Below are 26,519 nucleotides of genomic sequence, written 5' to 3'. Positions count from 1 at the left end.
TTTTGTGTGTGTGTGTGGTACGCGGGCCTCTCACCGTCGCGGCCTCTCCCGTTGCGGAGCACAGGCTCCGGACGCGCAGGCCCAGCGGCCACGGCCCACGGGCCCAGCCGCTCCGCGGCATGTGGGATCCCCCCGGACCGGGGCACGAACCCGCGTCCCCCGCACCGGCAGGCGGACTCCCAACCACTGCGCCACCAGGGAAGCCCTAAAACTAGATTTTTTAAAGTTTGTAGTGGAACTTGGCAAGCTGATTCTAATATTTATGCAGCAGTGCAAAGGGCAAAAAAAATAGCAAAGACGATCCTGAAAAGAAAGAAGAACTCAGTGGGAAGATCTGCCACGTCATATCCAGATACTTATGAGACTGTAGTAATTAAGGTAAAATGGTATTGAACAGAAATAACAAAGAGAAAAATGGAAGAGAATTTAAAAATCCAGAATAGGTCTACTCAAATATTAACCCACTCAAACCTGATATATGATAAAGCTGGCATTGGAAATTAGTAGAAATTGACTATTCCATAAATTGTATTGGGATCATTGATTTTACATATGGAAAAAAAATAGATTCCTGCTTCACACCATTCAACAGATAGATTGAGTACTTAAATATGAGAGGCATTTTTATCTTTATGACCTGAGGTAGGAAGTTCCTTAAACAAGCCAGAAAAAAAGCACTACAGTAAGTCCGCTACATACGAACCTTTGAGTTGCAAACTTTCAAAGGTGTGAACGTGCATCTGGTTCCAGCAAGGAACCAGAATCTGTGTCATCAGCGTCAGGCGTGAGTGAAATTGCAGCTTGCCCTCCGTCTCCTATGGCTGACGATCCTTCAGCTCTACCATCCCCCACCTCCTCTCCCTCCTCCAGTCAGTAACTCTTCTTGCCTGTTCACTCGATGCCAGCCCTGTATGCCAGCTGTTGTGCTGTACTACTGTACTTTTCAAGGTACCAAACTATAAGATTAAAAACGTTTTCTTTATTTTGTGTGTTTGTTTTTATGTATTATTTGTGTGAAATGTATTATAAACCTATTACAGTACAGTACTATACAGCCAATTGTGTTAGTTGGGTACCTAGGCTAACTTTGTTGGACTTACGAAGAAATTGGACTTACGAACTCACTCTCGGAATGGAACTCGGTCATATGTAGGGGACTTACTGTAACTATAATAAGAAAGAATAAATTTGACCATATTAAAACTGAGAACTTGAGTTAACAAAAAACAGCACAAAGGAAAAGACAAGCCACAATCAGGAAAGTATATTTACAACATATGTAATAGACAAAGGAATAGTAACTAGAATATATTTTTTTAAACTACATATCAGGGCTTCCCTGGTGGCGCAGTGGTTGAGAGTCCGCCTGCCGACGCAGGGGACACGGGTTTGTGCCCCGGTCTGGGAGGATCCCACGTGCCGCGGAGCAGCTGGGCCCGTGAGCCACGGCCACTGAGCCTGTGCGTCCAGAGCCTGTGCTCCGCAATGGGAGAAGCCACAGCAGTGAGAGGCCCGCGTACCACCAAAAAAAAAAAAAAAAATTAAACTACATATCAATTTTAAAATGTACAAAATACTTGAATACAAGTTCACAGAAGTGGAAACATGAAAGGCCAATAAGCATATAAAAAGATGTTCAACCTCCTGAGCAATTACAGAAATAATGAGTTACAACCACAGTGATGCACCCATCTTGGTCATACTACTGCCCTCTAAAAGGAACCAGGACTTCTTAGAGAAATGGCTGCTTTCAGGACTGGGCTAAGGAAAACACAAGATGATCTTGGAGAGTCTTGTTATACCAGAAAGTAAGGTCGGGGTGGGGGTGGGGGCGGGAAGAAGATGAGAACATTTCAAAGAGACCCAAGAGCCATTTTCTTCATCTGTAAAAGATGGATAGTAACAATAATCTTCCTCAGGATGTTTGGAGAGGATTAAATGAGATAATATTAACAGAACACTTAGTAAGCACTTGTGAGCATTCATTTCATTTTGTTCACATAAATGTTTGTGATATATGAAACTTTCTTCCAGGAAATGGGATAGATGATACAGCTTTCTATTTTATTAGAAAAATGATTACAGCTAATTTTGTTTAAACAGGAACTGGTGGCTCGATATGTGTCTTTGATTCCTTTCTTGCCTGACACTGTTTCATTTGCTGGCATCTGTGACCTGTGGAGCACATCTGATGTAAGTAGTTCTCCCTCACAGACCTACTAGTTTGAGCTGATTTCACAGAACATTAGTAAATGGCTTTCATAATTTTAAATTGCCAACATTCATTAGTCATTATAAAAATCTACACGGCAACCTGTTTAGCAGGATGAGCTAAATTCTGAGGTACTTTTTTCTTCCTGGTTCAGTTTGCCCCAAATTCAGAAACTAAACAAAAAAATTATTTACACACACACACACACATTCGGCACCCACACACACAAAACCACTTCAGATGTCTTAATGCTAATTTATCCTCCCAATGTTACCTTAACAACATCCCAATTTTATTCATAAAATAATCAAAATCACATTCTCTATTACATTTGGAAATTGCATATTCCTTAATGTGTGGGCTTTGGAAACTGCATATTCCTTAATTTATGGGCTTCTAAAGGCATGTCATTATTCAGTATGTATTTCTTGGTCACCTATCACATGTTAGACACTGTACTGTACATAGTTCTGGCTATGAGCAAAATAAAATGGCCTCTGACCTCATGGAACTTACAATCAACGTATGCTACATAAACTTCCAAATGAGTCTTCAGTAGTATGAAACAAACATGTATTATCACTGGTGTTCATTCTGCTTCTGGATCTCATGTTGTACTGTGTTTGCATAAAACTGAACTGTGATATACAACTCCCTTTGAAGGATAGCTCTAAAAGGAAGAAGCTGAAGTACACTTTAAATTTCTTGCTCCCCAATATATTTTGGCAACATAATGTTGACAATTTTAGAGATAAAATTTCCACAACCTCAAGATATCTATAAGAAGATATACGAAGAATAGAATATAGTTCATGTGCTCCAGAGCCAGAATGGCTTTTCCACTTCCTAGGTATTGCCTCATCTCTCTGTGCCTCCACTTTCCTCATCTGTAAAATGGGAAGATGAGAGTATCGCCCTCAAAGGTTTGTTCCAGGATCAAATGAATTGATGCATGCAATGCGCTTAAAACAGTGTGGTGGCCACGGTGGGAGGACAGGATGTGAACAGGCAGAGCACAGAGGACTTCTAGGGCAGTGAAAACACATTGCATGGTAATGTAATGACAGACTTGTCAAAACCCACAGAACGTACAACACCAGGAGTGAACCCTATGTATAAACTATGGACTTTGGGTGATCATGGTGCATCAGGGTAGGCTTATCAGTTGTAACCCACGTGCCGCCTGGCGGGGGATGTTGATGGTGGAGGAGCCTGTACCTGTGGGGGGGCAAGAAAATGCGGGGAATCTCTGTGCCTTCCTGCCAGCTTTGCTGTTAACCTAAAACTGCTCTAGAAAATAACGTCTTCACAAAGAAAAAAAGTGTTTCGTACACAGGGAGCTACCATATGTAAGTTCAAAATAAAACGTGGAACTTTGAAATTTGTCTCCCCCACCTCACCTCATAATTGATTCTAGAAATCATGTCATCGATGTCAGAGAAAATACCATGTCCGACTAAAAGTGTTGTGGGTTTTTTTATTTTAATGAATTAACAACACAGTACCAACATTTGGAAAAATCTTTTTTAAATAGATCTCATCCTTGAAGGTACTAATTTTAACAATGACTTTTTAAAATCCTATACAGCCAATCTAGAATGAAGCGGTCAGTCAATGCAACATAATTTTTTGTTTTTAATTTTGGTCAGCAATTTCTTGATCTCCTGGCAGGAGACGAAGAAGAGCATGCAGTATTACTGTGTAATTACTTCCTCTCCCTGGGTAAGAAGGCCTGGCTGGTGATGGGCAATGCTATTCCTGAGGTAAGACCATGTAGGTTGGCCCTAACAAAGTGTCCTTGGCTAACATGGATGGCTGTGTTATGTTCCAAATCATGGACAGGTCTTATTTTCGTAACAATTCTTTGAATTGCAAGGAAAGTAGCCCAGAGATTCCACAACAGGAAGAGAGAACCAGTGATAAAACGTGAAGTGGCTTTCAGGGTACTCGGGCCTTGCACAATGCTTCAGGGTGTTTTTGGCAAATTGGAGCCCTTTACCACCCACAGCCCCCACCTAGCTCTGTCCTTTTAGCAAGAGCCCCCTCCCACCCACACTACAAAGAATTCTGATTCCCTTAGTGATCTAGTGTTATTCATGCCAAGGATAGAAGGGGATCTGAAGAAGTGCGTTAAGGACAGAGTCTTTCACACCTGCTTCATCTGCAGGCATCTGCTATTAACCTGGCAGGCAAAGGGCAACAAGGCAGATAACCATAGGAACAAAGAAAAGAATGTCCACAGTTATATTTTGGTATCACCATTGTTATTTTTATTAGACTGGAGAGAGCAACTACTAAAATTTGTTTCCCCAGCCCACTGAAAATATCCGTAAATTTGGGGCACGTTTTGGGGGTAATTTTGGGTACAAACTTAGAAAAGTCATATGGATTGAAGCAGCTTATCCAAAGAGTGTTTCAAAAAGAGGGGCTCGGGCTTCCCTGGTGGCACAGTGGTTGAGATTCCGCCTGCCGATGCAGGGGACACAGGTTCATACCCCGGTCTGGTAAGATCCCACATGCCGCGGAGCAGCTAGGCCCGTGAGCCATGGCCGCTGAGCCTGCGCGTTCAGAGCCTGCGCTCCACAACGGGAGAGGCCACAACAGTGAGAGGCCCGCGTACCGCAAAAAAAAAAAAAAAGGAGCTCTAGGAATCCTTAGGAATTAGACAGCACAGGTTCCTACTAAACAGGCAGTATCATATCTGAATCCTAATTCATGCTCCATCATTATCTTCCAGATAGCCTGGTACAAGGAACAGAATAATGGGCTAGGAAGTCACAAGGCCTACCTGGGTTCAAGGCTATGCCCACTCCTCATGAGCTGTGTGACTTTAAGCAAGTCACTTCGCAACTCTGAGCCTTATAATGAAAGTGGGAGAGTAAGTTTTGCCCTGCCTTCCCCAGAAGCCTATAGTGAGCATCAAATGAAATCATACATAAGAAATAAATGAATGAATACATGTTCATTGTAAAAAGAGAATCTAATAATACATAAGTATTCTGAATTAAAAGTTAAAGTCCCTCTTCAGGCTCTAACTCCCAATCCCACCCCCTCCTTGGGTGTACTCACTGTCAAGAGTTTAGAAAGTATCCTCTCAAATTATCTTCTATTCATTTACATAATTATAAATGTATATCAAATATTACTGTATTAGAAATAGAAATAGTATTCAGATATAATCAGCCTTCTAAATACTTAAAAGGCAATCTTAACTGACTCTAAAAAGAAAATGCAGTGACTGCTTATTTCCATCAATAATCATTCTTCAGCCAATCATAAGATATCTTGCCATTTGCAATAACACGGATAGACCTAGAGGGTATTATGCTAAGTGAAGTAAGTCAGAGAAAGGCAAATACTGTATGTGGAATCTAAAAAACAAAACAAATGAACAAACATAATGAAACAGAAACAGTCATAGAGGGCTTCCCTAGTGGCGCAGTGGTTAAGAATCCACCTGCCAATGCAGGGGACACAGGTTCAAGCCCTGGTCCGGGAAGATCCCACAAGCCACGGAGCAACTAAGCCCGTGTGCCACAACTACTGAGCCTGTGCTCTAAAGCCTGCGACCCACAACTACTGAAGCCCGCGTGCCTACAGCCGATTCTCCACAGCAAGAGAAGCCACTGCAGTGAGTGGTCTCCGCTCGCTGCAACTAGAGAAAACGTGTGCACAGCAATGAAGACCCAATGCAGCCAAAAATAAATTAATTTTTTAAAAAAAGAAAAAAAATAGAAACAGTCATAGATACAGCAAAAAACACAGGTGGTTGCCAGAGGGGAGGAAGGAGGGAATGGGGGGGGGAGGGGGGAATGGGAGGGGAGGGGGAGAATGGGTGGGAGGAGAGAAATAGGTGAGGAAGATTAAGTACAAACTTTTAGTTACAAAATAAATGTTACAGGTATGAAATTACAGTGTGGGGACTATAGTCAGTAATTATGTAATATCCTTGTATGGTGACAGATAACTAGACTTTTCATGATGATCATTTTGAAATGTATATACATTATCAAATAACTATGTTGTGTACCAGAAACTAACATAGTGTTGTAGGTCAATTATACTTCAAAAACAAATTCATACAAGAGATCAGATTTGTGGCTATCAGAGGCAGGGGATAGAGGGAGGGGGAATTAGATAGGGTAGTCAAAAGGTACAAACCTCCAGTTATAAGATATATAAGTTATAGGGATGCAATATACAACATAATAAAGATAATTAACACTGCTGTATGTTATAAATGAAAGTCGTTAAGAGAGTAATCCTAAGAATTCTCATCACAAGAAAAAAAATTTTTTTCCTATTTCTTTTAATGTATCTGTATGAGATGATGGGTGTTCACTAAACCTACTGTGGTCATCATTTCATGATGTATGGAAGTCAAATCATTATGTTGTACACCTTAAACTTATACAGTGTTGTACATCAATTATATTTCAGTAAAACTGAAAAAAAAAACCCCACAACATACCCCATTTAACTTAAAACAAAAAAAAAGATATGTTGGTTGAGTAACATGACCACTATTCCTATTTGGTCACTATAGTTGCAGATGCAAGAATTTTGCAAAAATAAACTTTTGATTTTATTAATTCAGCATAATCTAGAACTACAAAATAATTTTCACCATTAGCCATGGAGTTTAGAAATTGGGGGTCCAACTAAAATAATGAACTGTCTATACAAACTACTCTTGACCCTAATAGCATAATTAATCAGAAACTGGTTTAATGGCTATTTTCCTTCAGGGTCCAACTGCCTATGTGCTAACGCGGGAGCAAAGTCACTATTTAATATGGAATCCCTGCAGTGGACGTTTTTATGGACAATTTGATACATTCTGCCCCTTAAAAAGTGTGGGCTGTTTAATAGGTCCCGATAATGTAAGTATTACCATTTCCTCTTAAATGTGGTTGACTATTGCTTTTTTTAACTTGATCTACTGATTTTAATAATATTTTGTGTCAAAAAATTTACATAAACATATATAATACCAATTAAAGAAATGCAGTGTCAAGCACAGTGGCAGAACTGTTCTAAACAAAAACTTTTGATTGAATTAGTCACCTGACCTTCGAGAAGCAGAATGAGGTTAAAGAAAGAATTTAGGATTTAGATTCAGACGATCTGAGTTTGTATCCTGGCTTGTCCTGTTTTCCCTTCCAAAGTAAGAGTTTACAATGCCGAACTCACAGTGTTTTGAGAACTAAATGAGCCAAATTTATCACCTGAAAAGATTGTCTTTCTTTTCTTCCTTTTCTTTTTCTAAGAGATTCCCAGGTACCATCAGGTGATTCTGCTTGCACCCAGTTTGGGGGGCCATTTAACTATAAAGGGTACTATATAAGGCAATGGTTAAAAACTTGAGTTAGGGATCACACTGCCTGAGTTTAAATTCCAACATCATCATTTAGTAGTTATGTAAGCTTAGGAAAGTTTCTTAATCTTATACAGCATCAGTTTCTTCATTGGTAAAATGAAGGTATTTGCTAGTAATTACTTTACAGAGTAGTTGTGAGAAGTAAATGAGATCATCAATGCAAAGCAGCTAACATACAGTAGCAACCCTGTGTTGGCTACTGTGACTGTTTTTATAACCATTATCTACCTGAGTGTTCTATGAACTTTATTTGTCAGAAAAATCATTTGAGCATATATCCCCAATATATATTTTTTATTTATAAATTATATATGTATTTACTTATATATCAATATATTTATATTACACACAGAAGAAACTCTTAAAATAAAAATAACTAGAAGATCTAATATTTCTTCTATTATGTCTGTGATGTGCACCCTACCTTGAAGACCACTGGTCTACAGGTTACTACTATAATTAGAAATAACTTATGCCAAGCACCCAGCAAAGCACCTGTCTTTCATAGGTATTCAGCAAATGGTAACTATTATTAATTACAAGCGTGAAAAGAGCAGTGTGGTGTACAACTTGCATGTTATTATTTTTAATTAAAAGCATTATCATAATCATAAATGGTTTGCTAAGCTCCATCTATTAATACATGTAGAGAACCATCTTAAGGTTATATTAGTAATCAGGCAGCGTCAACAGGCATTGAAAAAGCCTACAAAGAACTCCATTCTTTGTCAACATTATTAGTTCTCAAAACAATGACTGTATGGTTGACTAATTCACATGAAGTCCAAGTTTTGTAAGGAAGAAGGACCCCCTTTCCTCCTCTTCTAACAAGACAGGAAGCAGTGGCTCATATGATGCCGGCTATTCCACACGGCAGCTGCTCTGAACCTGCTTTTTTTCCAGTGCTATTTCCCACTACTTTCTGCACATTCCCTACCCTACAGCCAAACTGTAGTTCTTAAAGACCTTGACTTCTTTAAACTACTTGCCCCTACCCCCTTCTGTCTAATCTCAAAAGAGCAAGGAATATTCCTGTTAAAATAGAAGGAAATTATATCATTCATCTGCATAAAATACTCCAGTGGCTTCTTGGCTCACTCAAGAGTCAAAGCCTCAATCTTTAAAATGGCCCACAAGGCCTTCTATGATCTGACAGCTGCCCTGCCCCCATCATCCTCTGCTGATCTTTCTTGCTCTAATTTGCTCACTCCTCTGAAGTCACTTTGTCTTCTTTGCTGTCCCTCAGACACATCAAACACACTTTGCATTTGCTTTTTCCTCTGCATAGATGACCCTTCCCCTGACCAGATATAGTCATTAATTTCTCCCTCACTCCTTCATGCTCTTTCCAGTGAAAACGTCTCTGCCTACCCTAAAATTTCACCTCTTCCTACATAGTTTTCTCCATAGGCCTTGTAAGGTTAGCTTTTGCCACAACAAAATACCAAAAACCTATCCCCAAAAGAAATGGCTTCAGACAATTATTCTCATGGATCTGAGTCAGCTGGGATGGTTCTGCTGACCTAGGCTGGGAGAGCCCTGCTTCATGCATTTTTATTCTGGGACTCAGGGCAATGACAATTGGCAGAGGCACAAGAGGGCAAGCAGGAACACACAGAGCTGCTTAAGCTTGGACACAGAAGTCACACGATGACACTGCTATCCCATTCTACTGACCAAAAGTCAAGAGGCAAGGAAATACATTTCTTCCCTTTTAGTGGGAGTAACTGCCAAGTAACAGGGCAAAGGCTGTGGGTATAGGAAGGGGTGAAGAACTGGGGCCAGTGATGCAATCTACCACATCTTGTATCATCTGATATCCCATGTATTTGTTTGTTTGCACTGTCTTCTCATTAGCTACTGCATGCTGGTAGAAAACTAAGTTTCATTCACAACTTTATCCACAGTGATTAGAACTGAGACTAAATATAAGGTACTTGATTATGTTGAATGGACAAATTCACCACTCATGCACACAGTTACTCAATATGCCTACCATATGCCAACCAGGAGCTGTGCTGGATGCTAATGATACAATGGTGAATAAAGCACATGGCAAATGTCCTCAAGGCAACATCTAATAGTCTAGGTGAGATAAACAATTATAAATAATGATAAATACTAACAATAGTAATACAATAGCTAACAATTATTGAGTACTTACTATGTACCAGGCATTGCTCTAAGAAGTATAAATGGATCAACTCATTTAATGTTATCAGCATCCTTATGAGGTTAAGTACTATCATCCCACTTTTATAGAGGAGGAAACTGAGGCATACAGTAATTAAATAAACTGTCCAAAGTCACACAGTTAGTAAATGTTGGAGCCGGAATTCAAATGCAAGTGGTCTGGTTCCAGAATTAATATGCTACAGTGCCTCAACAAGACAGGTGCTATCTCAGAGGTTACAGAGTGCTGTGGAAGCAAAGAGATGGACACCTACCACAATTAGGAGGCTGGGAAGAGCAAGGTTAGGAAAGGCTAGCCCGAGAAGGGAGTAGCCTTGTCTGTCTTCTTCCAAAAGATTCTAAGTGTTTTATCACCAGGAACTATCTTATTTCATCAACCTACAATTAATAGTAAGGTGCACCTCAACTGCAGGTATAAAAAATGTTAAAAAAAAAAATTGGCCAGTGACAACTATATGATGCCACTGATCATAAAGTGCTTATCAGTTTTAAAAATCAAAATGACAAAAAATGTGCAAGCTACCTGTTCCCTTTCTGTCTCTCTCTGCTGTCTCTCTTTATATAACATACATACACACACGTATACACATACATCTGCTACCATATATGCTAATGTAGTCTTGTCTTTTTTAGATTTGGTTTAATATTCAACAATATGATTCCCCATTAAGGATGAATTTTGATGTCACCAAGCCCAAGCTATGGAAATCTTTCTTTTCAAGAAGCCTTCCATATCCTGGCCTTTCCAGTGTTCAGGTATAATTTTTTTATTAACAATTAAATGTAGATATAGAAAGTGAGGAATGTGATATCGTTATATTGGGTAGCCAGATATATTCTGACCCTTAATTCCACTCCTAGATATCTAGTCTAGAATAATATTTCATTTTCAAAGTTAGTTAAGCACAATAAGAAAGACCATCATATCATGAACCAGTACACAAATATGTGAAAGAGTAAGTTTTGAAAGAGTAAGCTTTGATACAGAGCCCCATGACCCAAAAGAATACCACAAAATATATTCCATTTAATTTTTTCAATGCTGGTCTCAATTCACTAAATTAATTTCATCACTGCTATTGAAACGTGAAATCAAACTGCAGGGCATGATCCAGGAGGGGCTCATAACATTAATTTAGAGGGTCCTGGACAGTAATAGATTATAAATAGTAAGCATGAGGCTTCCCTGGTGGCACAGTGGTTGAGAGTCCGCCTGCCGATGCAGCGGACACAGGTTCGTGCCCCGGTCCGGGAAGATCCCACATGCCGCAGAGCGGTTGGGCCCGTGAGCCATGGCTGCTGAGCCTGCGCGTCCGGAGCCTGTGCTCTGCAATGGGACAGGCCACAACAGTGAGAGGCCCGCGTACCATAAAAAAAAAAAAAAAAAAAAAAAAAAAAAATAGTAAGCATGAGAATTGTTTATTAAAACTTTAAATGTGATAGCTATAGATATATAGATAGATACTGTGTGTGTAATATAAAATATATTTTTTACTGTGGATCAAACCTTTCCAAAGGAAGTTTTAAGAAAAATCACCCTAGAGAAATTCTCCCATGTATACAAGGTAACATAATTTTCATAGGAGCACTGTTTGCAAAAGCCTAAAATTGGAACAACAGAAGAGATAAATTATGGTATATAGTAGAATATTTTATAGTAGTTACACAAATGAATTAATATTCATTAATCTTATGAAAATCTTATGAAAATATGTATCTGCTATTCTAAATATAATGTTGAGAAAAAATTGTATGTTTACAGTATAAAATTATTACGTAAAGCTCAGAAAACATGCAGTACAATATATTGTTTAGGGATACATACATCTGGAGTTGAACCATAAACACATTTCACTAATTTGCCTATCTCCACTGACTATAATGTAAACACCATGAGAGCAGTGATTTTATTCACAGCTCTATCCCCTTCACTTGTATAAGTGCCTGGCACACAGTAGGTATTCAGTATATGTTGAATGAAAGAGTGCTAAAATACAAATTCAGATCATGGTTACTTCTGTGACAGAAAAGGGTGATAAAATTGAGAAAGAACCACAAAGCATTATAATTTGTGATGCTTTACTTAAAGTAGGTCTTGGGTATATTTGCATCTGTTACATTATCCTCGATGTCTAACTGCATGTCTGAGAGTTCATAATTTTTTAAAAAAAATTAGAAAAGGATGTATAGCTATTGAAATTAAGTGTAACTGATTTCTAAAATTCCTGAACTATTTTTTCTTTTATAGCCAGAAGAGCTAATTTACCAGCGCACTGACAAAATGGCTGCAGCTGAACTACAAGACAGGTCACTTGATATCCATAAATGCATATGCAGTCTGTCACTAGGAGTGTTAATATCCAACTAAACAATTCTCAGCCTGGATCAATGTGAAATAACTTGGGCAATTAAACTTTAATTCATGTTTATAGATGCAAAGTACAAATGTGATCTCTAAATCCCAAGGCTCAAAAGAAGGCTTTAGCATCAGCATGGTGTGAGACATACAGCAGTGAAATCCAGCAATGATAGGTAGTTTTCCAAAAACTTTACCTCAGATTGGAGTTCAACATCATGTTATGTATGGGGGTCTTGTTCAGACAATATAACCCTCAGCTTAAATATGCCTATTTTATCCAATTAGTGCTTAAGTGAACTTCAGCTATTTTAAAAACCTAACACATGTAGAAAGCTAGTAAGGGCCTATTTGAGCCCCAATAATCCTTATAATGCTGTAAAATAGAACTTATTTCCCCAGTTTCACACATGTGGAAACTGAGGCTCAGAGAGGTCTACATACTTGTCAAGTGTTAAAAGGGGACTTCTGAGCCCAGCCAGACCTTTCTAGTTTCAAAGCCTGTGCGCCCTTTCTACTGTCTCAAGCTGTGTGAAGAGCAGCATGTCAAACTGTACAAGATTAAATGTGACCCTTTTTAAGGTATTATTACTAAAAAATACCAATTTACTCTCAACTGCAAATTTCAAATACAGCCTTATTTGGGATCCTAAGAACAACAAATTCCCAACAAAAATCTTGTTTCTTCTAATAGTTTCAGAATACTATTTTTTATTTTTGTTTACAAGGGAAAAGTCAAGTCACCAAAAAATGGAGCTTATTTTTTATAAACAGGATTGAAAAAATACTAAAAGAAAAAATCATGGACTGGAGGCCTCGACATCTGACTCGGTGGAATAGATACTGTACCTCTACTCTGCGTCACTTCTTGCCTCTATTAGAAAGAAATCATGGAGAAGATGTGGAAGACGACCACAGAGCAGAACTGCTGAAACAGCTAGGAGACTACAGGGTAAGTAGTTCATTTCAAATTGGAAATTGCTCAGTACTATGGGTTTTTGGAATCAAAATGCCTAAATTACTCCCCAAAGTACACAGATGAAGCAGCACACACTAAAAAATGTGATTAGAAGTTCAAATCTCAAGAATGAACCTACCATTAAAGAGCAAAATGCCTCTATAAAACCAAAACACCACCTTTTTTGTTGGAGGGTCCTATGAAAAATAATCTTTTATAAAATTGCAAGAGTAATAAATAAAATGAAAATATCTGGCTAAATCATGTTAGACTCAACTGAGCATAAAGATGAAACCAACCATTCTTGGTCAGATTTTTTTTAAAGGATACTTTATACTAATTGCTTTTCATTGCTAAGAAAAGTTCTCATTAATAGGCTTTCTCTACTGCCTGTCAGTAGTGCTGTGTGTTCACATCCTTTATCTGGATCCTAAAACCTAGAAAGTAGTCTCAAACTAAAACAGTAAGCCTCACTGGCTGAACAGTATGAACTCAAGTTGTACATTTAATTCTACTCACTGACTAAAAATTACCTTTACCTTATAAGGCTCATTTTTCAGCTGGGATGTTTTCAATTCAAGTAACAGAAAACTTACTTCAAACAAGCTTGAACATTAACAACTTATGGGCTTATTTAGGTAAAAGTTAGGCGTGAGTAGCTATCAGGACTATACCACATGTCTGCAAGTCTTCCCCCTCTGTCCTCCTCCATGTGATGGCATCACCCACAGGATGGTTTTTCTTGTGGTAGCAAATGGCTGGAATAGTTCCCGGCAGGACTCACATCTGCACACATATTGCTGTGAACAGGAGAGAACATCTGCGTGCCACTATCCCTTTCAAGTTTCCTAGATTATACATTCTTTCCTGTAGATCAACACTGAGGCCAAGGGGATAGAAGGTATTAACTTAACCTAGGTCCCTGGAATTGCATGGGTTTCTATGCAAACTTGGGGCTATCAGGAAGAAAGAAGCAAACAGTGGAGAGTGGTGGCTGGGTGACTAACAGATGTCTTAAACACCAAGTCAGTATGTTAGCAACTAAAACAAAAAAAGACATTTAGCCTCTCTCCATTTTCTGTATTGCTAATATATAGCTGGACAGAAAAACAAAACTAAATAAATGACTTTAAGATCTAAAAGGAAGACTTCCTATTAAGAATATTAAGAACTGCACATACTTAGAGAAAAAATATAGTGAAAACTTCACGTTCACTAATGACTAAAAATTTTGTTTTGCTTTCCTTCAGTTCTCTGGATTTCCCCTTCACATGCCATACTCTGAAGTGAAGCCTTTAATTGAAGCTGTGTACAGCACTGGAGTACATAATATTGATGTGCCTAATGTTGAATTTGCTTTAGCTGTATATATCCACCCATATCCCAAAAATGTTTTGTCTGTTTGGATCTATGTTGCCTCCCTTATACGCAACAGATAATTTTTTCATTGTATGTTTTATATCATGTAAAAATGATAATTAAGATATGAGAATATTTTTTAAGCGCTCTTGATCAAAGGGAAGAAAATACTTACAAATAATGAAATAAAATTATCATTATTTTCAAAATATGCAAAATAAGTGTTTTTATTTAGTAGTCTGCCTTGTCTGTGCCACTTTGACCCTAAATTCAACTGTGACAACTCAAGAGTTCCCGCTTACCCTATGAGCTTTATTCCTCTATGTTTTTGTACCTGCTCACCTCCTATTTAGAATGCTCTTCTTTGCCAGTAAGACATCCCATGCTCTTAGACTGGAAGAATATTGTTAAAATGGCCATACTACCCAAAGCAATCTACGGATTTAATGTGATCCCTATCAATTACCCATGACATTTTTCATAGAACTAGAACAAATAATCCTAAAATTTATATGGAACCACAAAAGATCCAGAATTGCCAAAACAATCCTGAGGAAACTGAACAAAGCAGGAGATGTAATCCTACCAGACTTCAGAAAATACTACAAAGCTACAGTAATCAAGACAGCATGATACTGGCACGAAAACAAGACACAGATAGAACAGAGAGACCAGAAATAAACCCATACACGTATGGTCAATTAATCTTTGACAAAGGAGACAAAAATATACAATGGAGAAAAGACAGTGTCTTCAGAAAGTGGATGCTGGGAAAGCTGGACAACCACATGTAAATCAACGAAGTTAGAACCCTCCCTCACACCATACACAAAAATAAACTCAAAATGGCTTAAAGACTTAAATGTAACTTGTGATACCACAAACTCCTGGAAGAGAACACAGGCAAAACATTCTCTGATATAAATCGCAGCAATTTTTTCTTAGATCAGTCGCCCAAGGCAAAAGAAATAAAACAAACAAATGGGGCCTAATCAAACTTATAAGATTCTGCACAGCAAAGGAAACCATAAACAAAACAAAAAGACTACCTATGGACTGCAAGAAAACATCTGCAAATGGCACAACCAACAAGGGCTTAATTTCCAAAATATACAAACAGCTCATACAACTCAATATCAAAGAAACAACACAATCAAAAAATGCACATAAGACCTAAATAGACATTTCTCCAAAGAAGACATGCAGATGGTCAAAAGGCACATGAGATGCTCAATATCACTAATTATTAGAGAAATGCAAATTGAAACTACAATGAGATATCACCTCGCACTGGTCAGAACGGCCATCATCAAAAAGTCTACCAATAAATGCTGGAGAGGGTGTGGAGAAAATGGAACCCTCCTACACTGTTGGTGGGACTGTAAATTGGTGCAGCCCCTATGGAAAACAGTCGGGAGGTTCCTTAAAAAACTAAAAGTAGAGTTACAATATGATCCAGCAATCCCAGTCAATCCCCTGGGCATATACCCAGAAGAGATGAAAACTCTTAATTCGAAAAGATACATGCACACCAATGTTCACAGCAGCACTATTTACAATAGCCAAGACATGGAAGCAACCTAAGTGTCCACCAACAGAGGAATGGATAAAGAAGATGTGGTGTATATACATATACAATGAAATGATTACTCAGCCATAAAGGAGAATGAAATATTGCCATTTGCAGCAACATACATTGACCTAGAGATTATCATACTAAGTCAAAGACAAATATTATATATCACCTATATGTGGAATCTTAAAATTAATACAAATGAATTTATTTACAAAACAGAAACAGGACAGGGGGCGAGAAGATGGAGGAAAAGTAAGACACGGGGACCACCTTCCTCCTCACAGATACATCAGAAATACATCTACACATGGAACTGCTCCTGTAGAACACCCACTGAACGCTGGCAGAAGACCTCAGACCTCCCCAAAGGCAAGAAACTCCCCACGTACCTGGGTAGGGCAAAAGAAAAAAGAATAAACAGAGACAAAGAATAGGGACAAGACCTGCACCAGTGGGAGGGAGCTGTGAAGGAGGAAAGGTCTCCACACACTAGAAGCCCCTTCACGGGCGGAGACTGCGGGTGGTGGAGAGGGGAAGCTTTGGAGCCGCGGAGGAGAGTGCAGCAACAGGGTGCGGAGGGCAAAGCGGAGAGATTCCACAGAGGATTGGTGCCAACCAGCACTCACCAGCCCAAGAGGCTTCTCTGCTCACCCGCCGGGGCGGGCGGGGCTAGGAGGTGAGCCTCGGGCTTCAGTCAGATCCCAGGGAAAGGTCTGGAGTTGGCAGAGTGAAAACAGCCTGAAGGGGTTAGTGCGTCACGGCTAGCCGGGAGGGAGTCCAGGAGAAGTCTGGAGCTGCCAAAGAGGCAAGAGACCTTTTCTTCCCTCTTTGCTTCCTGGTGCGCAAGGAAAAGGGGTTTAAGCGCGCCGCTTAAAGGAGCTCCAGAAACGGGCATGGAGCTGCCGAAGAGACAAGAGACTTTTTCTTGCCTCTTTGCTTCCTGGGGCGAGAGGAGAGGGGATTAAGGGCACCGCGTAAAGGAGCTCCAGAAACGGGCGCGAGGCGTGGCTGTCAGCACAGACAGTAGAGACGGGTGTGGGACGCTAGGGTTGCTGCAGACGCCACCAAGAGGCCTGTGTGCAAACACAGGTCACTCTCCACACCGCCCCTCCCGGGAGCCCGTGCAGCCCGCCACCGCCAGGGTCCCGGGATCCAGGGACAGCTTCCCCGGGAAAACGCGCTGTGCGCCTCGGGCCAGTGCAGCATCACGCCGGCCTCTGCCGTCGCAGTCTCGCCCCACATCTGTGCCCCTCCCTCCCCCCGCCTGTGCCAGAGCGCCCGAATCAGCTGCTCCTTTAACCCCGTCCTGTCTGAGTGAAGGGCAGACGTCCTCCGATGACCTACACGCAGAGGCGGGGCCAAGTCCAAAGCTGAAACCCAGGAGCTGTGCGAACAAAGAGGAGAGGGGGAGGTCTCTCCCAGCAGCCGCAAAAGCAGCGGATTAAAGCTCCACAATCAACTTGAAGTGCCCTGCATCTGTGGAAAACCTGAATAGACAGCAAAATATCCCAAGTTGAGGAGGTGGACTTTGGGAGCAAGATATACTATTATTTTCCCCTTTTTTCTTTTTGTGTGTATGTGTGTGCTGCTGTGTGAGATTTTGTCTGTATAGCTTTGTTTTCACCATTTGTCCTAGGGTTAGACCGATCCGGGTTTTTTTTTTTTTTTTTTTTTTTAATAGAAATTTTTCTTCATAATAATTATTTTTTATTTTTATAACTATATTTTATCCTACTTTATTTTGTCTTCTCCCTTTCTTTCTTCCTTTCTTCCCTCCTTCCTTCCTTCCTCCCCTCCTTCCTCCCTTCTTTCCTCCCTTCCTCCCTCTCCTCCTTCCTTCCTTTCTTCCTTCCTTTCTTCCTTCCCTCCCTCCCTCCTTCCGTCATTTCTTTCCTTTCTATTTTTCTTTTATCTTGAGCCGTGTGGATTAAAGGCTCTTGGCACTCCAGCCAGGTGCAAGGCTGTGTCTCTGAGGTGGGAGAACCAACCTCAGGACACTGGTCCACAAGAGACCTCCCAGCTACACGCAATATCAAACGGCGAAAATCTCCCAGAGATCTCCATCTCAACACCAAGACCTAGCTTCACTCAAGGACCAGCAACGAACAGTGCTGGACACCCTATGCCCAACAAAGAGCAGGACAGGTCTACAGCCCCATCCATTAGCAGAGAGGCTGCCTAAAATCATAATAAGGCTACCAACATCCCCAAACACACCACCAGACGTGGACCTGCCCACCAGAAAGACAAGATCCAGCCTCATCCACCAAAACAGAGGCACTAGTCCCCCCAACCAGGAAACCTACTCAACCCACTGAACCAACCTCAGCCACTAGGGACAGCCACCAAAAACAGTGGGAACAACGAACCTGCAGCCTGCAAAAAGGAGACCCCAAACACAGTAAGATAAGCAAAATGAGAAGACAGAAAAACACACAGCAGATGAAGGAGCAAGATAAAAACACACCAGACCTAGCAAATGAAGGGGTAATAGGCAGTCTACCCGAAAAAGAATTCAGAATAATGATAGTAAAGATGATTCAAAATCTTGGAAATAGAATAGACAAATTGCAAGAAACTGTTAACAAGAACCTAGAAAAAATAAAGAGGAAGCAAGCAACGATGAGCAACACAATAAATGAAATGAAAAATACTCTAGATGGGATCAATAGCAGAACAACTGAGGCAGAAGGACGGATAAGTGACCTGGAAGATAAAATAGTGGAAATAACTACTGCAGAGCAGAAGAAAGAAAAAAGAATGAAAAGAACTGAGGACACTCACAGAGACCTCTGGGACAACATTAAACACACCAACATTCGAATTATAGGGGCCCCAGAAGAAGACGAGAAAAAGAAAGGGACTGAGAAAATATTTGAAGAGATTATAGTTGAAAACTTCCCTAATATAGGAAAGGAAATAGTCAATCAAGTCCAGGAAGCACAGAGAGTCCCATACAGGATAAACCCAAGGATAAACACGCCAAGACACATAATAATCAAACTGTCAAACATTAAATACAAAGAAAACATATTAAAAGCAGCAAGGGAAAAACAACAAATAACACACAAGGGAATCCCCATAAGGTTAACATCTGATCTTTCAGCAGAAACTCTACAAGCCAGAAGGGAGTGGCAGGACATATTTAAAGTGATGAAGGAAAAAAACCTACAACCAAGATTACTCTACCCAGCAAGGATCTCATTCAGATTTGATGGAGAAATTAAAACCTTTACAGACAAGCAAAAGCTGAGAGAGTTCAGCACCACCAAACCAGCTTTACAACAAATGCTAAAGGAACTTCTCTAGGCAAGAAACACAAGAGAAGGAAAAGACCTACAATAACGAAACAAAAACAATTAAGAAAATGGGAACAGGAACGTACATTTTGATAACTACCTTAAATGTAAGTGGATTAAATGCTCCCACCAAAAGACACAGACTGGCTGAATGGATACAAAAACAAGACCCGTATATATGCTGTCTACAAGAGACCCACTTCAGACCTAGAGACACATACAGACTGAAAGTGAGGGGATGGAAAAAGATATTCCATGCAAATGGAAATCAGAAGAAAGCTGGAGTCGCAATTCTCATATCATACAAAATAGACTTTAAAATAAAGACAATAACAAGAGACAAAGAAGGACACTATATAATGATCAAGGGATCAATCCAAGAAGAAGGTATAACAATTTTAAATATTTATGCACCCAACATAGGAGCACCTCAATATATAAGGCAAATACTAACAGCCATAAAAGGGGAAATCGACAGTAACACAATCATAGTAGGGGACTTTAACACCCCACTTTCACCAATGGAAAGATCATCCAAAATGAAAATAAATAAGGAAACACAAGCTTTAAATGATACATTACACAAGATGGACTTAATTGATATTTATAGGACACTCCATCCAAAAACAACAGAATACACATTTTTCTCAAGTGCTCATGGAACATTCTCCAGGATAGATCATATACTGGGTCACAAATCTAGCCTTGGCAAATTTAAGAAAATTGAAATCGTATCAAATATCTTTTCCGACCACAATGCTATGAGACTAGATATCAATTACGGGAAAGATCTGTAAAAAATACAAACACATGGAGGCTAAACAATACACTACTTAATAACGAAGTGATCACTGAAGAAATCAAAGAGGAAATCAAAAAGTACTTAGAAACAAATGACAATGGAGACACGACGACCCAAAACCTACGGGATACAGCAAAAGCAGTTCTAAGAGGGAAGTTTATAGCAATACAATCATACCGTAAGAAACAGGAAACACCTCGAATAAATAACCTAACTTCGCGCCTAAAGCAATTAGTGAAGGAAGAACAAAAAAAACCCAAATTTAGCAGAAGGAAATAAATCATAAAGATCAGATCAGAAATAAATGAAAAAGAAATGATGGAAACAATAGCAAAGATCAATAAAAGTAAAAGCTGGTTCTTTGAGAAGATAAATAAAATTGATAAACCATTAACCAGACTCATCAAGAAAAAAAGGGAGAAGACTCAAATTAATAGAATTAGAAATGAAAAAGGAGATGTAACAACTGACACTGCAGAAATACAAAAGATTATTAGAGATTACTACAAGCAACTCTATGCCAATAAAATGGACAACCTGGAAGAAATGGACAAATTCTTAGAAATGCACAAGCTGCTGAGACTGAACCAGGAAGAAATAGAAAATATGAACAGACCAATCACAAGCACTGAAATTGAAACTGATTAAAAATCTTCCAACAAATAAAAGCCAAGGACCAGATGGCTTCACAGGCGAATTCTATCAAACATTTAGAGAAGAGCTAACACCTATCCTTCTCAAACTCTTCCAAAAGATAGCAGAGGGAGGAACACTCCCAAACTCATTCTATGAGGCCACCATCACCCTGATACCAAAACCAGACAAAGACGTCACAAGGAAAGAAAACTACAGGCCAACATCACTGATGAACATAGATGCAAAAATCCTCAACAAAATACTAGCAAACAGAATCCAACAGCACATTAAAAGGATCATACACAATGATCAAGTGGGGTTTATACCAGGAATGCAAGGATTCTTCAATATACGCAAATCAATCAACGTGATACACCATATCAACAAACTGAAGGAGAAAAACCATATGATCATCTCAATAAGATGCAGAGAAAGCTTTTGACAAAATTCAACAACCATTTATGATAAAAACCCTGCAGAAAGTAGGCATAGAGGGAACTTTCCTCAACATAATAAAGGCCATATATGACAAACCCACAGCCAGCATTGTTCTCAATGGTGAAAAACTGAAACCATTTCCACTAAGATCAGGAACAAGACAAGGTTGCTCACTCTCACCACTATTATTCAACCTAGTTTTGGAAGTTCTAGCCACAGCAATCAGAGAAAAAAAAAGAAATAAAAGGAATCCAAATCGGAAAAGAAGAAGTAAAGCTGTCACTGTTTGCAGATGACATGATACTATACATAGAGAATACTAAGGATGCTACCAGAAAACTACTAGAGCTGATCAATGAATTTGGTAAAGTAGCAGGATACAAAAGTAATGCACAGAAATCTCTGGCATTCTTATACACTAATGATGAAAAATCTGAGAGTGAAATTAAGAAAACACTCCCATTTACCACTGCAACAAAAGAATAAAATATCTAGGAATAAACTTACCTAAGGAGACAAAAAACTTGTATGCAGAAAACTATAAGACACTGATGAAAGAAATTAAAGATGACACAAATAGGTGGAGAGATATACCATGTTCCTGGATTGGAAGAATCAACATTATGAAAATGACTCTACCACCCAAAGCAATCTACAGATTCAATGCAATCCCTATCAAATTACCAATGGCATTTTTTACAGAACTAGAACAAAAAATTTCACAATTTGTATGGAAACACAAAAGACCCCGAATAGCCAAAGCAATCTTGAGAATGAAAAATGGAGCTGGAGGAATCAGGCTCCCTGACTTCAGACTATACTACAAGGCCACAGTAATCAAGACAGTATGGTACTGGCACAAAAACAGAAATATAGATCAATGGAACAGGATAGAAAGCCCAGAGATAAACCCACACATATGGTCACCTTATCTTTGATAAAGGAGGGAAGGATATACAGTGGAGAAAAGACAGCCTCTTCAATAAGTGGTGCTGGGAAAACTGGACAAGTACATGTAAAAGTATGAAATTAGAACACTCCCTAACACCACACACAAAAATAAACTCAAAATGGGTTAAAGACCTAAATGTAAGGCCAGACACTATCAAACTCTTAGAGGAAAACATAGGCAGAACACTCTATGACATCAATCACAGCAAGATCCTTTGTGACCCATCTCCTAGAGAAATGGAAATAAAAACAAAAATAAACAAATGGGATCTAATGAAACTTAAAAGCTTTTGCACAGCAGAGGCTACCATAAACAAGACCAAAAGACAACCCTCAGAATGGGAGAAAATATTTGCGAATGAAGCAACTGACAAAGGATTAATATCCAAAATTTATAAGCAACTCATGCAGCTCAATAACAAAAAAACAAACAACCCAATCCAAAAATGGGCAGAAGAACTAAACAGATGTTTCTCCAAAGAAGATACACAGATTGGAAACAAACACATGAAAGAATGCTCAACATCATTAATCATTAGAGAAATGCAAATCAAAACTACAATGAGATATCATCTCACACCGGTCAGATTGGCCATCATCAAAAACTTTAGAATAAATGCTGGAAAGGGTGTGGAGAAAAGGGAACACTCTTGCACTGCTGGTGGGAATGTAAATTGATACAGCTACTATGGAGAACAGTATGGAGATTCCTTAAAAAACTACAAATAGAACTACCATACGACCCAGCAATCCCACTACTGGGCATATACCCTGAGAAAACCATAATTCAAAAAGAGTCATGTACCAAAATGTTCATTGCAGCTCTATTTACGATAGCCAGGACATGGAAGCAACCTAAGTGTCCATCGACAGATGAATGAATAAAGAAGATGTGGCACATATATACAATGGAATATTACTCAGCCATAAAAAGAAATAAAACTGAGTTATTTGTAATGAGGTGGATAGACCTGGAGTCTGTCATACAGAGTGAAGTAAGTCAGAAGGATAAAAACAAAGACCATATGCTTACACATATATATGAAATCTAAGAAAAAAAAAATGTCATGAAGAGATTAGTGGTAGGACGGGCATAAAACACAGACCTACTAGAGCATGGACTTAAGGATATGGGGAGGGGGAAGGGTGGGCTGTGACGAAGTGAGAGAGTGGCAGGGACATATATACACTACCAAATGTAAATTAGATAGCTAGTGGGAAGCTGCCGCATAGCACAGGGAGATCACCTCTGTGCTTTGTGACCACCTAGAGGGGTGGGATAGGGAGGGTGGGAGGGAGGGTGACGCAAAAGGGAAGAGATAGTGGAAATATATGTATATGTATAACTGATTCACTTTGTTGTAAAGGAGAAACTAACACACTATTGTAAAACAGTTATACTCAAATAAAGATGTTTTAAAAAAAAACAGAAACAGGCTCACAGACACAAAAACCAAACTTATGGTTACCAAAGGGGAAGGTGGGGGAGGGATAAATTAGGAGTATGGGATTAACAGATATACACTACTATATATAAAACTGATGAAGAACAAAGACCTACTATATAGCACAAGGAACTATATTCAGTATCTTATAATAACCTAAAACGTACTGTATTGTAATGTAGCTGAAACTAATGTAATATTGTAAATCAACTATATTTCAATTTAAAAAAGAGAGAGGGACTTCTCTGGTGGCGCAGTGGTTAAGAATATGCCTTCTAATGCAGGGGACGCAGGGTTTGATCCCTGGTCAGGGAACTAGATCCCATGTGCATGCCGCTACTTAGAGTGTGCATGCTGCTACTAAGAGTGTGCATGCCACAACTAAGGAGCCCACGAGCTGCAACTAAGGATCCCACTGGCTGCAACTAAGGAGCCCACTGGCTGCAACCAAGGAGCACACGTGCTGCAACTAAAGGAGCTGGTGAGCCACAACTAGGGAGTCTGCCTGTAGCAACTAAGACCTGGCACAACCAAAAATAAAATTTTTTAAAAAGAGAGAGAGATAGGTAATTAGGGAGTTAATTAGATCATAAGGATACAGCCCTCAAGATGGGATTCAGTGCCCTTTAAGAAAAGACAGGAGAGAGCTTACTTCCCCTCTATGCCATGCATGGATACAATGAGAAGATGGCTGTCTACAAGCCAGAAACAGTCTTCATTAGACAGTGGATCTGCCAAAACCCTGACTCTGGACTTACCAGCCGCTAGAACTGTGAGAAATAAATTTTTGTTGTTTAAGCCATCCAGCTTATGGTACTCTGTTACAACAGCCCAAACTGATGAAGCCAAAGTCAGATAATACTAAAAGGAATTAAAGGTATGTACTGACATGGAAAGATGTACACAAAATAGGAATATGTAAAACAGGATTTCTCAGTAGCGGCACTATTGACATTCTGGGCCAAGTAATTATTTCTTGTGAAGGGCTTTGTAGGATGTTTAACAGCATCCTTGGCACCTACCCACTAGCTGCCAGTTGCATTCTTCCCCTCTGCCAAGTTGTGACAATGAAGAATGTTTCCAGCCATTGCCAAATGTCTTCTATGGGATAAACTGCCTCCAGCTGAGAACCACTGATGTAGCTGGAATACAGTCTCACTTAAAAGCAAAACAAAACAAAAAATATAAAGACAGAAGAACCAAGTTAAGGGCTTTTTTTACCTTTATTCCCTTATGCCTTTCCCTATCAAATTATGATTGTGTTTACATGCCTCTGATATTTATACTATGAACCCTTCAAATGAGAATTCAAGGTCTGACCCATAATAGTCATTACCAATATAGCAATATACAGACAGGATAGTTGAGTGGTTAAGAGCATGAGCTTTGGAGAAATACTAGTTCTGCCACTTACTAGCTGGGTAATCCATGGGCAAGTTACTTAACCTCTCTGTTACTTAGCTTTCCCCATATATAAGATTGGGATGATCACATTACCAACTTCATCACATTGTTGTACTGATTTTAAAAGTCAGTATATTTAAAGTTCTTAAAACACTACCCAGTACATGGCACTTGATGTATGTCAGGTAACACAAGGCATTTTACTTAACTGTTGCCTCTTATTCTAAAAACAGTTTCAATATTTCATAAAATCTATCATAAAACTCAATATAAATTTAAGCCAAGTGTATATATTGTTTCATTAACCATTAACTATTCACAGAGGTGTGGCCAAGATGGTGGAATAGGAAGACACTGAGCTCACCTCCTGTCACAGGCTCAGGAAAATTACAACTATTTACAGAGCAACCATCTATGAGAACAACTGGCAGAAAGATTTTCCACAACTAAAGATATAACAAAGAACCACAATGAGATGGCTAAGGGGGGTCGGAGACACAGTAGGGTCAAGATCCACACCCCTGGGTAGATGACCCACAAATGGAAAGATAATCTCAATTACAGAGGTTCTCCCCAAGGAGCAAGGGGTCCAAGCCCCACATTGGGCTCCTCAGCCCAGGGGTCCTGCACCTGGAAGATGAACCCCTAGAATGTCTGGGTTTGAAGGCCAGTGGGGCTTGCTATGTGAGAGACAAGTGGGCTCCACTCTTAAAGGGTACACACAAAATCTCAATCACTCCAAGTCCCAATGAAGAAGTAGTAATTTGAAAGATAACTCGGTGAGACAAACTTGCTGATCCTGGAGAGACTCCCTGAGAGGAAGGAGGGAACTGGGACTCCCCACACAGACATAAACACTGGGGGCACCATTTTGGGGAGCTCATTTTACCATTAGGACACTGGTGCTGGTAAGCACCATTCTGGAGTACTCTCTCTAGTCTATTAGTGCAGGGGGCTTAACAGCACACCTGGTATTGGACCACCACCAACACCAGGTACCCCCAGCCCCTGCAGCCAACACCAGCCCCAGGACCCCCTGGGACATGCAGCTTGCCATTGTAGACTCAGCTGCAACAACCAGTGAGCAACAGCCACTGCACAAGGCAAGGCCCAGCAGCCAACTGGGCCAGGGGCCAGCCCCACCTACCACACACCCAAAGTAGTCAGCCTCACCACAACAGAAGGGCCCACACAGCCCACAAAGAGGACACCCCCTAGAACATATAGCACTAGTGAGCATAGGGAAGTGTGCTGCTGGGCCCCATTAAATGTCTCCGACAGCATGCCACTTCTCCAAGATCATAAAAGCTAAGTGACCTACTAGTTACATAGAAATAAACAGAGAATTAGGTAAAATGAAGAGACAGAGGAATATGTTCCAAATGAAGAAAAAAGACAAAACCCCAGAAGAAGAACAAACCAAAGTGGAAATAAGCAATCTAACCCATAAAGAATTCAAGATAATGATCATAAGATGCTCGACGAACTCAGGAGAATAGATGAACACAGT

The 26,519-nt window shown here is 39.7% G+C and overlaps 1 protein-coding gene across 4 annotated transcripts in view; it reads left to right on the top strand.

The window, feature by feature from the left end:
• CC2D2A (coiled-coil and C2 domain containing 2A) overlaps positions 1-14,667 on the top strand; it is a 136,590-nt gene extending 121,923 nt beyond the window's left edge. For all 4 annotated transcript variants that reach the window (XM_067036370.1, XM_067036369.1, XM_067036372.1 and 1 more), the window contains 7 exons: positions 2,104-2,193; positions 3,862-3,975; positions 6,961-7,095; positions 10,419-10,541; positions 12,034-12,092; positions 12,916-13,093; positions 14,350-14,667. In XM_067036370.1, the coding sequence (XP_066892471.1) occupies positions 2,104-2,193; positions 3,862-3,975; positions 6,961-7,095; positions 10,419-10,541; positions 12,034-12,092; positions 12,916-13,093; positions 14,350-14,538 (888 nt within the window). In that variant the 3' untranslated portion in view covers positions 14,539-14,667. The remainder of the gene's footprint in view (positions 1-2,103; positions 2,194-3,861; positions 3,976-6,960; positions 7,096-10,418; positions 10,542-12,033; positions 12,093-12,915; positions 13,094-14,349) is intronic.
• The last annotated feature ends 11,852 nt before the right edge of the window (positions 14,668-26,519 follow it).

This window comes from Kogia breviceps, chromosome 6, assembly GCF_026419965.1.
Source record: "Kogia breviceps isolate mKogBre1 chromosome 6, mKogBre1 haplotype 1, whole genome shotgun sequence".
Classification (NCBI taxonomy): Eukaryota; Metazoa; Chordata; class Mammalia; order Artiodactyla; family Physeteridae; genus Kogia; species Kogia breviceps.
The sequence above is the reverse complement of the archived record's forward strand: the minus strand, read 5'-3'. Positions and strand labels throughout refer to the sequence as shown.